At 42.0% G+C, this 14,934-nt stretch overlaps 1 protein-coding gene across 1 annotated transcript in view; it reads right to left on the bottom strand.

The window, feature by feature from the left end:
* Positions 1-14,934, bottom strand: part of DHX37 (DEAH-box helicase 37) — a 1,097,190-nt gene that overhangs the window by 1,048,503 nt on the left and 33,753 nt on the right. The window contains exon 3 of the mRNA XM_044068525.1: positions 3,097-3,266. Within this exon, the coding sequence (XP_043924460.1) occupies positions 3,097-3,266 (170 nt within the window). The remainder of the gene's footprint in view (positions 1-3,096; positions 3,267-14,934) is intronic.

Genomic DNA, 14,934 nt, shown 5'->3' with positions numbered 1-14,934 from the left:
TGTGGATGGGGCCACTTCAAAAACCTCCAGAAACGGACTCTTCAGAGGAAGGAGGTTGGGCCGACCAACCACCTCTCTCGTCTCAGGATCTCTAAAATTTCTACAAAGGAGACATCCTCCAGTGGTGGCCGTGGGGATCCTTCCCCTTCATCAAAGTCAGTGTGTTCGTATACTGGATTGCTTATTGCTTATTGGAAAAGTGAAGCTATTGCTTTTGATTTGTTGACTTACTCATGCTATTTATATAAGTCAGTGTCCTTGATAATGGACTCCAAGGTGCAGTCGATGTGCCTCCTCTTGCATGTCTTCTTAAGAGGGATCTCCTCTGTGGGCTGTTCAGGGGATGTCTCAGAAGAACAGGGGACTCCCTCTAGGAAAGAGTTTGGAGACTTGTTTGGACGGGCTGACACTGGCCAGGAATGATAAGCTCAATTGTTTGGACGGGCTGACTCTGGCCAGGCATGATAGGCTCAATTCTCTGATCTAAGGGAGGTCAACGGGAAGGGTCATAGCTCAGAGAGACTGGATCCCTGCCCTTTCTACATCTTGGATTACCAACGGACCTGGACAATCCCTCCCTAGTTCCACAGGAGCCAAGACAACAGAAGAAGAAAGGATAGGGACCCTCGAGCCATGGGATGCAGGTAGAACCAGACCCAAACTGTCTAGTGCCGAATGCCGAAGCACCAAGAAGAAGAGATGGTGCTGATAAAGTCTGAGACAAGCCCCTCCCCCCCGGATCCGATGGGGACATCCCAGATCCATGACCTGCTGAGATCCAATGACATCAGAGCAGAGAAGGTCAAGGCGACAGTCATAGAAGAAGGATAGCTCCTCAGATCCGACCCCTATGATCCGAGGACTCCAATACTGAGGGACAGATTGGAGACGGAGACTGCGTTGAAAAGGGAACTCTCGCAGAACCCAGAGGGGACAGAGCAGAAAAAACAACTCATCTGGATCAGAGTCTTGAGGATCTTCCTGATCATCCTGTCCAAGTCAACCTCTGAAAGGCTCCTAGAAGACCTGGAAGAAGCTACTGACCTAACCCTAGAATCCCTTACGGGTGTCTGCTGCTGTCTGGAGGGAGAAGCAGCCCCCACAGGCAATTCCGGTGCTTGGCCTCTAGCTGTCGGATCCGAAGCCTTAGGATCTGAAGTGAAAGTCGAAGCTTTGGGACAACAGACTACTTGAATGATACCGCTCAGATCCGAGGAGTGTTTCGGATCCACCGGTGCTGACGTAGGTCTCTGATCCCACCCTGTCCGATCCGAAGTTCTTGAAATTTGACAGCAGCTCCTATGATGCCCTAGAGAACTTGTGAAGGCATTTCTTAGAGTAAGAGGACCTGGCCACACTCTTAGAGGGGGTTTGAGCCCCTGGAGAGAGACCCGAAGAAGCAGGTAGAAGACCTTTAATGAAGAATCAGTTTATTTTTGTGGTCAGCAATAGCTTTGGGATTAAATCCCTCGCAAATGGAGATAACCGACTACAGATGTTCAGGTCCAAGACAGTATACGCATAGCTTGTGTGCATCAAAATGAGGGAATTTGTGCCTGCATTCTGAGCACAGTTTAAAACCTACTGGTTTATCAAATATAGTTGGAAGGGGGGAACACAACACGCCCACCTAAAAAAAACACAACAGCAAGGAACTAAAGACAACAAAAGCACACACTCAAGAAACAGAAATACTGAGTTAATGTAAATCTAACCTAAACGACTAACTAGCCAAAGATCTAAATATCTAAAACTACAATTTTTTTTTTTTTTTTTTTTTTTTTTAAGTACAAACACCACACACACAGCCAACGGCCAAAGATGAAAGAGAGAAAAGAAAGCACAGGCAAAACCCAGCAGAAGAACAAGGAGAAAAGGAAGAAGTTCTAACCTCGCACTACTAAGGAAGGAGAGGAAACTGGAAGGAATCCAAGAAAAATTACTTATTTGTTAAGAAGGTCAAAAGATTATTCAAAAACTATTGAAAGATTCCCACTACTATCTGAAGTGCTCGAGACTCCACAAACCACATCTGTCACTGCTGGCAGCAAACAAGATCTGAGGGAGTTAGGCAGAGGACAGAGCATTATGAGAAGTTGGAAGAGCTCGGCACTTGGATCCTAGCCTGCAAGAATGCATACAAGTCAGATCCGTGACCCAACCGTGAGGGGGATTGAAAGGGACAACATCAGATCTCTTGCTATAAAGTTCTTACCCAGCTGTCCTCTCTTTTATAATGGTTTAAAAAAACACAACATTTTTTGTACACCATCTACCATGATGCGAGAGTCTGTGCAAGATTCTGCAAGCTTTCAAACAAATTATGCAAAAGGGATTAGAAGCGACATGGATACGACAAAGCCCAAAGAACGGCTTCGACAGTCCATGTTAAAAGTAGATAAAGTTTTCTTAACTCAAGACTAATTCCATGGGAGTACCTTGTTTGCCACAGAGTCATCACTGGTCATCACTGGCTTAGCTGGAGTAATGAAGTGGGCATATTTTGGGTTTTGAAATTAGTAACTGTACAGATTTTCATTCAAGGTACTTAAAAACTAAACAAAGTGACTACAGCATCTAAACTATGGATTTTCGATTGGCAAATAAGTGATTTACACATGGATACACACTTACTCCTTTGACTGCTACCAAATTCTGTGAGGCAAAAAAAATGCATTACTTACTGCTGAAAAACTCAAAGTCGTCTCTAAAGGGACACAAGAACAGTCCATATAACTTATCAAAGCAAATAAATACAGGAATGGTACTTGAACAGTGAAAAAAAAATCAAAGTGCATTTAAAATAATAGAAAAATCATAACAGTGGGGTTACTAAGGCTACAAAGCACACCAATTTACAATCACATTAAAACTGCAGCTCCGGAACATATGATGTATGTGAATAGACACCCCATAATCTCCTGTTACCATAGAACTTTGACTTGCTGGTGAACATCAGTGGACCTACAATGGAAAGTTCAGTAAATCATATAAGATGTACAAACCCTTCCCCTTCAGAAATTCCCTTCCAAGTACAATACGAAAATACATTTTCAGGCAAGTTTTTTTACTCATTATCCATACTGATATCAGTACCTTAACTTTCTTCTCCTTAAGCTGTAAAACTTTCTGCAGATGCTTCCTCTGTTTTTTAGTCAAAGGTTTTTTTCCTGGGCCTAAAGGTTCATTGATTTTCCTTCTTTTTTCCTTTTTTGCTGGTAGAACAAGTGCATTACTGTCATCAACACCTTTTAAAGTCTTCCCTTCTGCAAGATAAAAATTATTATGAAATCACAGACATCTGGAATTCTTTTGAAATGACAGTGATGCATCTAACAGAAAAATACAAGCACACGTAAAACGTAATGTTTGTTTATTCTACTGATTTAAATTTGGCCTAAACACGACTAAAGTTAGATTATCAAAGGGATATGAGGCAGTCTTGAATGAACTCTACAGGGTGTGATTTGGTGGTCATGGTCAGCCAACTCCTTCCACACAAGCAGAGGTTTGCACGTTCATAATGGCCATACCACCAAGAAATGTGGGCCTGCTGATCCCAATCAAGTGAAGGCAGCGTTCAGGGGACATGTAAGTGGAAGCGCAGACACCACGTGAATAGAAAAAGCCCTTGTGGTAATGTGGGAGCCAACATCAGCCATAAGGTTTATGGCCATGCAAAAACAACCCTCCTCAATGGTTACATGCTGATGATTGAATAACTGTCTCTCTCACCGAGGCAAAGGAGAAGTAATCAAAACCAAAGATTTATCATTAATACGCAGCTTGGAGTATTGACTGTCTGCAGTTCTCTAACAAAATACAGCAATTAATGATTATACATCAGCTCTCTTCCCTTCTCAGAGGTGACAAGTGAGAGTTCTTCTTGTGAAGTCAGGTACCTCCAACAGCACTCAACAGCCACAATTCACAGATACACCCACAAAATAGAGGGACTGTAATGGAAGACAGAATAACAACAGTGGAAAAAGAGAAAAGAAAAGAAGACATTAATGGATAGATGGTAGAAGGCTGGATCTTAAACTGCAGAGCCAGTGAAGCAGAATTCAGTGTAAAACAAGGTGAGGGTAGGGCATGACATGAAAAGACAGACAGAAGAAATAAGGAAGCGCAGAAAGATTTTTAAGCGATTTTTGGCATGTAACAGTCATGTGTCCAAGGTTTAAAGATTGTAAAACGTTAAGGGGCCATTGTAAAGATAAGAAAGAATGACTACACATAGGAGTTACATAACAGATACGGGGCTGTGTAAAGACAGAGAAAAACAGTAGTAAAATCTAGAAAAGATAAACTGGTCTAATGGACAGGAAGGCAATATGCTCATGACAGTATTTTAATAAATGCCAGTATGAGAGACAGATCATCATCAATATAAAAGAAAAAAAGAGAGAGACAAAGAAACACACATCACGCAGTTTGCATATTCATTTACATGTATGGATTCATGACTAATCACAGAACAGCACTCTGTTCAAAGTCTGTTTTATCAAATACAAATGTTCGAAAAACAGACATTGAACAAAGTTTTGTAGTAGCCCCCCCCCCGGGCATAACACCCTGCTAACCTACATATACTAACTCTAAGATTCATCAACACTACAGAAAAGGGAAAAATCCCCATCTATGGTATTTAGTAATCTGAGCTAGTCTCCAAGAAACAATGGTATTCTGTAATTCCTTTTTGTCATACATTTCACTCAATCCAAAAATAATGGACTTAGATAACATGTACATACAATAAAAAATGAGTAACGCATGTGCATTTGCGAGTGTATACAAATATATATATGTGTATATGTGTGTGTGTGTGTGTGTGTGTGTGTGTGCATATATATATATATATATATATATATATATATATATATATATATATATATACACACATACATACACACACACATATATGCGCGTGTGTGTGTGTGTAGCACACATAACATTTTATAAACTGACATTATTACACACACACACACACACACACACACACACACACACACACACACACACACACACACACACAGCGGATATAAAAAGTGTACGCATTCCTGTTAAAATGCCAGGCTTCTGTGATATAAAAAAATGAGACCACAACATTTAAAAACCTTTCCCACCTTCAAATGTGACATATAACCTGTACAATTCAATTGGAAAACAAACATCTGTTAGGGTAAAAAATATAAAAAATGCACAATAAGCTGGTTGCATAAGTGTGCACACCCTTAAACTAATATTTTGTTGAAGCATCTTTTGATTTAGTTACAGCAGTCAGTCTTCTTGGGTACACACCTGCCATCAATTAAAGAGACTCTGATTAACCCCACAAAGTTCAGCTGTCCTAGTAGGATTTTCTCAACATTTACTAAGTTGCCTGCTAAAGCAAAAGCCATGGTTCGCAGAGATCTTACAAAGCATCAAAGGGATCTCATTGCTGAAAGGTATCAGTCAGGACAAGGGTAAAAAAAATGTCCACATCATTGGATATACCATGGAACACAATGAAGACAGTCATCAAAAAGTGGAGAAAATATGGGGCAACAGTGACATTGCAAAGAACTGGACATCCCTCCTAAACTGATGAAAAGACGAGATAAAAATTGGTCAGGGAGGTTGCCAAGAGACCTAAGCAACACAAAAGGAGCTGCAGGAATTTCTGACAAGTACTGGCTGTGTGCTACATCTCCCATATTCTCCATATATCTGGACTATGAGGTAGGATTGCAAGATGGAAGCCTTTTCTTACACAGAAAAACATCCAGGCCCGGCTAAAATTTGCAAAACAATACATCAAGTCTCCCAAAAGCATGTGGGAAAATGTGTTATGGTCTGATTGAGACCAAGGTTGAACGTTTTGGCCGCAATTCCAAAAGGTACATTTGGAGCAAAAAGTACAGTTGTGTACACTTACCATAAATGTAGATGTTAGAGTGTATTCACTGTTGCAGTCCTAACAAATGAGTTATCCAGCTCCCAGTAGCCCTCGATCGGCAAGAATACCAAAGGTAAGTAAAAATTACTTTGGCTGTCGTCGGTTGTAAAGGACGTCAGGGCGTCCGGTACAAAAGGAGGCAGACAACGTCACTTCCTCAGTCTTTCTTGCCATAACAGTCAGAAGCCCCCAGAAATAAGACTAAACCAAAAGCAATTTTGGCAAATAATATCCAATTCAGCCTGTACCTCAGGAAAAGAGAAATGGAGAGGACCAAAAAAGGGGGAAGAGGGAGGGAAACCAGGACTGCAACAGTGAATACACTCGACATCTTCATTTATGATAAGTGTACACAAATGTACTATGTTCATCGTGTTTCACTGTTGCAGTCCTAACAAATGGGTTGATTACCAAAGCCCAGAGAAAAGGGGGGAGGAACCAACAGAGTTATGTGTTGGAGATAATGCCCTGCAATACAGCAGTGGCAAACCCTGGCCTGGCTCTGGAAAACAGAGGCAAATTATAATGTTTTGTGAAAGTATGAATAGAAGACCATGTGGCAGCCTCCAAAATATTCTTAGTAGGGACACCCCTTACAAAGGCTGCAGAAGTGGAAGCTGCTCTAGTTGAGTAGGTCCTAACCCCTTGAGGAGGAACCTTGCCATGAAAGGAATAACAAAAGGAGATGGAATGTGCAATCCCATTTGGAAATGGTTTGCTTAGAAACAGCCTTGCCATGCGCTCCAGGGGCAAAATTGACAAATAACTGAGCTGATTTCCGAAGATCTTTAGTTCTGTCCAGATAAAACCTGAGCTGTCTGTGCACAAGAAGAGAATGTAGGATCTTTTCACCTCTATTACGAGGATTAGGAAAGAAGGTAGGAAGGTGTATGGACTGATTAAGATTCAAGCTAGAAACCACCTTAGACATAAAGGAGGGATTAGTTCTCAAAGAGACCCTGTCTGTATGGAAAATAATAAAAGGCTCCACAGCCATCAACGCCTGCAGCTCCGAAACCCTCCTTGCTGAAGTTACAGCCAAGAGGAAGGCAGTCTTCCAAGAGAGAAACTTTAAATCTGCAGTGGCAGCTGGCTCAAAGGGAGGAAGAGTGAGTTTCTCTAGAACAAAATTAAGATCCCAGGCTGGAGTAGGTGCCCTTCTGGGAGGTTTAAAGTTGCAAGCACCTCTGAAGAAACATTTTCATCAGGGGATGAGAAAAAATGGGTTGTTCAAAAGAACAATGAGCAGAAATGGCTGAAGCATGGATCTTGATAGAGGAAAAAGAAAGACCACCCTGAAGCAATTCAGCTAAGTATTCCAAGATCAGAGGAAGGGTAGGCTGAGAAGAAGATTCCCCTCTAGCCTGCATCCAATGAGAGAACCTTTCCCATTTGCCAGCGTAGGACTTCCTAGTGCTAGGCCTCCTGGCCTCCCTCAGCACATCAACCACCTGATGGGAAAAGGGAAGAAGATAAGGAAGGAGTCATACAATGAGCCATGCTGCCAAATGGAGGGACTGAAGATGAGGATGCAGAAAAATTCCCTCTTCATGAACCAAAAGATCTGATTTCAGAGGAAGATGCCAAGGAGGAACTTGGGAGAGACTGCAAAGCAGTGGATACCAATGTTGTCTAGGCCAGTCCGGAGCTATGAGAATAGTCCTTGGTCGTTCGTCCCTGATCTTCAATAACACTTTGGGTAGAAGGGGAAGAGGAGGGAAGGTGTAAACTGACAGCCACGTCCAAGGGAAGGACAGAGCATCCATTGTCCATGCTCTGCTGTGATGCTGTCTGGTGCAAAAGAGAGGTAGAAGAGGATTGTCCAGGGAGGAGAAAAGATCCACCTGAGGTGTGCCCCAACATTGAATGATGCTGTAAAAAACTGTTCTGTTCAGCTGTCACTCGTGAGGCTCCAGGGTTTGCCTGCTCAACTGGTCTGCCAAAACATTGAGACTTCCTGGAAGGAACTGAGCTAGGAGATGCAGGTCCAGGGATGCTGCCATGGACCAAAGATTCATGCTTTGTCTGCACAGGGGGTAAGAGTGAGTCCCTCCCTGCTTGTTGATGTACCACATGACTGTGGTGTTGTCTGTTCTGACAAGTAGGATCCCTGGAGAAAAAAGGTGCTTGAAGGCTAGTAAGGCCTGTTGAACTACAACCAACTCTTTTAGATTTATGTGTAGGTGCATCTGCTGGGCGTTCCACCATCCCTGTATTAATCTGCCATCCAGGTGTGCTCCCCAGGCGTAGTCCGATGTGTCTGTAGTCAGAACTTAAGTGGCAGGAGGTGTCCGAAAGGGCATGTCCTTGTTTTGTAGACAGGCTGTTGCCCACCATAGAAGCTCCATTTGCAGAGATGGAAGCAGAGGGATCATCATATCCAGGTCCTGTGTGGGTTGACACCAAATGTTCTTGAGGTACCATTGCAATTTCCTCATATGCAGTCTTGCATATGGAATCATGATAATACAAGATGCCATGAATCCCAGAGCTTACAGGTATTTCCTTGCAGGGAGCTGGGACAGGCTTGCAAGTCCTTGAAGTAAACTGAAAGAGTTGTCTGCTTCTCCTGGGTGAGATATATCATCTGGGAGGCTGCGTTCAGACTCACTCCCAGGAATGTTATCTCCTTGGATGGTGCCATTTTTGATTTTTCCTTGTTGAGAGTATAACCCAGGGAAGAGAGAAGAGTTTACAAATTCCAGATCCTTTAGTAGCTGTTCCTGAGAACTTGCTTGAATCAGACAGTCGTCCAAGTATGGGTAAATCTGAATTTTCTTCTGCCTGCAAAAAGCAATGACTGGGGCCAGGCACTTTGTGAAGACGCTGGGTGCAGAAGATAAGCCAAAGGGCAGCGCAGAGAATTGATAATGTTACTTGCCCATTCTGAAACGAAGATACTGCCTGCTACTTTCCCTGTTAGGGATGTGCAGATAAGCAGATAAGCCTCTTTGAAATCCAAGGTTACCAGCCAGGAATCCTTTTCTAGCATTGGTAGCAACTGATGCAGAGTGAGCATTTTGAACTTTGGAATTACTAGAAAGGAGTTCAGAATGTGACCGAAGGGCTGCCTGAGGCAGGACAACCCATATGTGATGACTGCAGATGCATCCTTGAAGGACATCTAGGATAGGACGCCAGGTGCCTTCTTTTTTTGGAACTAGGAAAAGCATGGAATAAAAGCCCTGGCCTACCTGCTGAGCAGGAACTGATTCTATTGCTCCCGGATGAAACAAAGACAAAATTTGTTTTTCTACTTCTGCCCTTTGGTTTGGAGGAAAGTCTGGGAATCCCTTGGGAGCTGGAAAGGTGCGGAAAGAAAACTTGTGCCACAAGGACACCATTCTGAGCACCCATTTGTCATTTGTGATAGAGGCCCAGACATCTGAAAAAAGGGCCAACCTTCCCTCTAAAGGACTCTCCAGGCAAGCAAGAACAGGCAGAAGTTGTAAAAGGTCATGGAGAGTGTTTTGATCGAGATCCAGGCTTGGAGCTTCCCGCCTTAGAAGTGGAAGCCTGCCACCACCTAGACCTTTGAGGGGTAGCTGTCTGCCCCCTAGAAGATTTGTAACCTCTAGTCCTGGAACAGTTCTGTCTGCTGGTATCAGGAAAGGTCCAATTCTTGGAAGGGTAATTCCTGCTAAAGCTAGGGGGTTGAACTTGCAGACAATCTTTAACAGTTTGCATGGACTTGGCCTTATCCTCCATCTTCTTAAGCACCTCCTCAGATTTGCTGCCAAAAAGATTGTCTTTATGCAAAGGTACATCCAAAAGCTTAGCCTTGACAGGTTCTGGAAGAGGCTATTCTCTGAGCCAAGTGTGCCTTCTAATAACAGATCCAGTAGCCGTAGCCCTACTGGAGGCCTCAAGGATATCAAAACCACAATGCAAAGAATGCTTATTGACCAGAGTGGCTGAATTCAACAAATCCTGCAGGTCTTTACTCTCTGCCAAAAGAGGTACACTTGCTATCTTAGACTCAATAGCCTCCAAGGTGTGCTGTTGCTACTTCAGCATATGAAAAAGGCAATTGGTAGCCCTAATAGCTAAGGTGGCAGAGGTATAAACTTTCTTGCCCCACCTATCTAGGTTCCTGGATTCCCTGTCTGAAGGAACATGATTCTTGGTAGCAGTGGCTTTAACTCCTTTAGGGCCCTGAGAAATAACCTTTGGATCCACCAACGGGTTCCTGAAAAGAAATAGACAAGAATCAGGGGCTCTGTAGTACCTGTCAGGTTTCTTGGGAGCAGGGGAAACCAAATTTGGAGACAAGAATTTTTCCAGAAAAACATCATCAACAACTTCCAACACAGGGGGAATAGCAAGAGGTTTATGCCGAGATAAATCGAGAAACTCCCTAATCCGTTTCTTAGATTGGGGATAATCCTGGCTTTCCCATTTAAAATGATCCCTGAGGGTATTTAAAGTGTCAACAAAAAGAGAAATCCTCTGGAGAAGAAGCCGAAGGGATAGACTCCTCTGCATCTGAATCCTCAAAGGGAGAAAAAGCATGAGAGTATTCCTCCTCATCAGCAGAAATGCTAGCAGAATCAGACCCTGAACAGGACAAAACCTCAGAAGAAACATCCCTACTCCTTTTAGGAGGATGAGGCTGAGAACCCCTAATAAGAGTTAACAAATCATTAGCCATTATTATAACCATCTGGGATTGAGGAGAACTAGAAGGAACTGGAGCCTGCCTTTTCACAGGCTTACGAATGGAAGGTTTACTTGCATGCCCGAAGGACTCGAGAGGCCTGGCAACCGCCGAAGGAGCAGCAGGAGTTGAAGGAAGGAGTTTGCTGTCAGAGTGCAAAACGGAGGCCTCGGACCCCGAAGTCAGCTTAGCGGTTCCGGCTCAAGCAGAAGAGGCGACCGGCGACAGGTCGGAAGACAAAATGGAGGCCGAAGGCCTAAGGGGGACTCAGACTCAATCAAGGCCTGCTGTTGTTTCTGCGGACTGCAGGGACTGTGAAAGCATCTCACTGGCTCCCGCCTGACAGACGACTAACTTAACCTCATCCAAGGACTTAGTTTTCTGAGGCCTGTCACGGTCCTTGTCCTTACGCTTTTTCAGAATATCCGAAGCCTGAAGACCGGCGGATGCCATACCAACAAACTTAGGCCAAACTCCAAAATGCCTAGCCAAAATCTTAGCCAGACGACAGATAATACGCGGATTAAAGGATGCACAGAGATCACAATTGGTAACGTCGTGGTCAAGGCCTAAACAGATAATGAAATAGGAATAAAAATCTCTATGGGGAATCTGCTTTCCACAGGTAAGGCAATTATTAACCTTTTCCCCAATGGGGTACTTGGCTGTAGTAGACTTCAACTCTTGTAGTCGGAAACCAACCAAGGTAATCTGCCGACCGACACTCGTGCATGAAAAGCTTGTGATTCGGGCTCTGCGGCAAGGAAGACAGAGGAAGGGACGTCAGCTGCCTCCTTTTGTACCGGACACCCTGACGTCCTTTACAACTGATGGCAGCCGACATCATTTTTACTTACCTTTGGTATTTTGGACAATCGAGGGCTACCGGGAGCCAGATAACCCATTTGTTAGGACTGCAACAGTGAAACAGGATGAACATCAACACTTTGCATCACCAAAAAAAAACACCATCCCCACAGTGAAGCATGGTGGTGCCAGTATCATGCTTTGGGGTTGCTTTTCTTCAGCTGGAACTGGGGCTTTAGTCAAGATGGAGGGAATTATGAACAGTTCCAAATACCAGTCACTTTTGGCCCAAAACATTCAGACATCTGCTAGAAAGCTGAAGATGAAGAGGAATTTCACCTTTCAACACGGCAATGACCTCAAGCATACCTCCAAATCAACAAAAGAATGGCTTCACCAGAAGAGAATTAAAGTTTTGAAATGGCACAGGCAGAGCCCAGACCTAAGTCCAACAGAAAATATGTGGGATGACATGAAGAGGGCTGTGCACCAGAGATGCCCTCGCAATCTGACAGATTTGGAGTGCTTTTGCAAGGAAGAGTAGGCAAATATTGCCAATTCAAGATGTGCCATGCTGAAAGACCCCTACCCAAGAAGACTGAATGCTGTAATTAAATCAAAAGGTGTTTCAACAAAGTATTAGTTTAAGGGTGTGCACATTTATGCAACCAGCTTATTGTACGTTTGTTAAATTTTTTATATTTTTCCCCTAACAGATTTGCTTTTTAATTGAATTGTGCAGGTTTATAGGTCACATTAAAGGTGGGAAAAGCTAAGAAATGATTTATTGTGGTTTCATTTTTTATATCACAAAAACCTGGCATTTTAACAGGGATGTGTACACTTTTTATATCCACTGTCTGCATGTATACGTGTGTGTGTGTGTGTGTGTGTATAATATAATATATTTTATATATATATATATATATATATATATATATATATATATATATATACACACACACACACACACACACATACATACACACACACATGTATATGTGTGTGTATAATATATTATATATATATATATATATATATATATATATATATATATATATATATACACACACACACACAAACACATACAGATGCATGCATACAACAAACAAGAAATTTTCTTGAAAATAAGCAATCAGTTCGATGCAGTACTCATTTACCAATCCCACGTTTTCATGACTGACACAGCAAACTCTTAAATATTCCACACATATGCATACATCATCTACATGATCACATGACTCTCTCTATATGTATATCTATATACCCCTACCCTAACCATAAAAGTCAAACATCCCCATAAAAACGATCATACACTATTGTCTTGCCAAACTCTAACCCACACACACTCACATAGAAACTTCCAACCCCTCTGGTTTCCAAATCCACACTTACCCACAACACCCATGCATTCGATATTATGCAAGTTTGATATTCAGGGCACACACTCCACAATCTGAACGTCTGATTGCTTAAATGAAATCTACATTACACAGCTATACATAAAAAACAACAAAAAGAAGAAAGATGAACTCTCCCAGGACACATGGACAAGGCAACACCATAACAAAGGCACTTCACAAAAATTTAGCAGAGAACAGCCATGTATCCCCTGTGGTGCAAGTATCGCAGACAACATATTTAGTTTCTCTTGAAGTGGTACAAAATGAATCCACTACAAACAAAACCACATCCTTACATCATCTCAGAAGTCAGGCAAGTCAAAAACAGGAGAAATATGTTTACTGCACTCATTTTGGTACCACTTGTGTGCTACAATTAAATGTGGAATCAAACCGGTTTTCCATCAGATAGCACCCATTCCTCTCAGAGGGAAAGCAAATTAAAATAAAACAAGATACTATCAAGGAACCTACACAGCAAATACAGCAAGGAAAGCTCTACCTAAAAAATTATTTCACACACCACCACATTTTAAAGTACATGACATTATATCACAATTCCAAGCACCACAGGAAATCCAGAGACAGTAATGTGAAATACCACAAAGTGGCAGAGAGTAAAACCAATCTGTATGACACAGCTGAGCTCAATCCTAAATTTGAAGTAGTAAGCTGAGGTTTCCATTATTACAGACTGTCCTTGGGGAGAAGGACACCAAAAATGTAAAACTGAAACACACACACACACACACACACACACACACACACACACACACACACCAAATGCTCTGAAGGCTGTGATAACCAAGGCACACTCTCTCATAACCAATACACATTTATTAAAAGCCATTTTCAGAATAAACTGGACAATCAAATACAGTGGTAGGCTAGCTACATTAGAAGCTAAATAAAAGCTCCCCCCAAATCTGCTTTAGTTAATACCCAAGTGACTTTTTACTCCATGGTAAAGATTCAGAAACAGTGAATGCTTAGTGAAGCACCACTTAACACCATCAGAACGTGACCCCGTGGTCTACAAATCGGTTCAAGTTTCACAAAATAGGCCTAACGTGGCTAGCTATGCATCTAAAATGTACTTATGATAAAATATTTCAGATGCATACCTAGACAATCTGTAAAGCAAGGAAAGACTGAAAAAAATATCTGATTAAGTATGGTCTGAATACCCTCCCCTTGTGTGAAAAGTACTGCAATACATCTGAAGTCCTTCCAGCTTTCACTAGCTGCAAGCTTGCTTTGTAACCCTGAAGCTTTCCCTATCCTTTCCTTAAAGGATGCACATGAAGCATTTTATTCACAATGCTTCATATTAACAGAATACAATATCATAATTTTACTGTGCAAATCTGCTTCTAGTTTGCAGAAAAAGTCTCCAACCAAATCTTTCATGAGTTATATTTCAAAGGGGTCCATCAGTATGCTGGCTGATTCCCTGAAGCTCCATTTGGTAACAATCAAATGAGGAACTCAACAAGTTAAAATAACATATTCAGAGATTTACTTACCACAAATTTGAATGGGGTGGGTATACATTACATATATGGCAGGCAATTGGCCCACACAGCAAATATTTTAAAGTTTTGCTGAATGGCAGTCAATCTTCTATTCAGTAACACTGCATTGACTATACAGTTTCTGTGAGACAGTCATCAAATAATAATAATAATATATACATTTCAAAATGCTGAAATAAATTAAAAAAGTCAAGTTTGTCATTAATGTTTTTCAGGAGTACACAATGATCCAAGTATGAACTGCTGAATCTGAGTACATCAAAACATTTACTGAAACTGAAGCTGTTAGGTGACTAAGGGGTGTTTTTACAAGTGGCTCCAAGGGTTTGCTCTCTATGAGAGACAGTGCAACCCTGGAATTAGTATATTTAAATTCGGGGCACGTAAGGATGCAAAACACATGATGCAATGTAACAGGTTCATTTTTGACAAACTGCCAGTTCAATAAATTCACTTTATTGATCTTGGATTATGAAATAGTTCATCTAGGTTTCATAATGGAACACTTTCTAAAAGCAGTTACTGACCAGAAGCATTTAAGATGAAAAACAACAAATTTTGGACATGGCCCATTGGATAAATATTTCT

This window comes from Protopterus annectens, chromosome 4.part0 (assembly GCF_019279795.1).
Source record: "Protopterus annectens isolate FY-2018-M chromosome 4.part0, PAN1.0, whole genome shotgun sequence".
Taxonomy (NCBI): domain Eukaryota; kingdom Metazoa; phylum Chordata; order Ceratodontiformes; family Protopteridae; genus Protopterus; species Protopterus annectens.
This window is presented reverse-complemented; position numbering and strand designations above follow the sequence as displayed.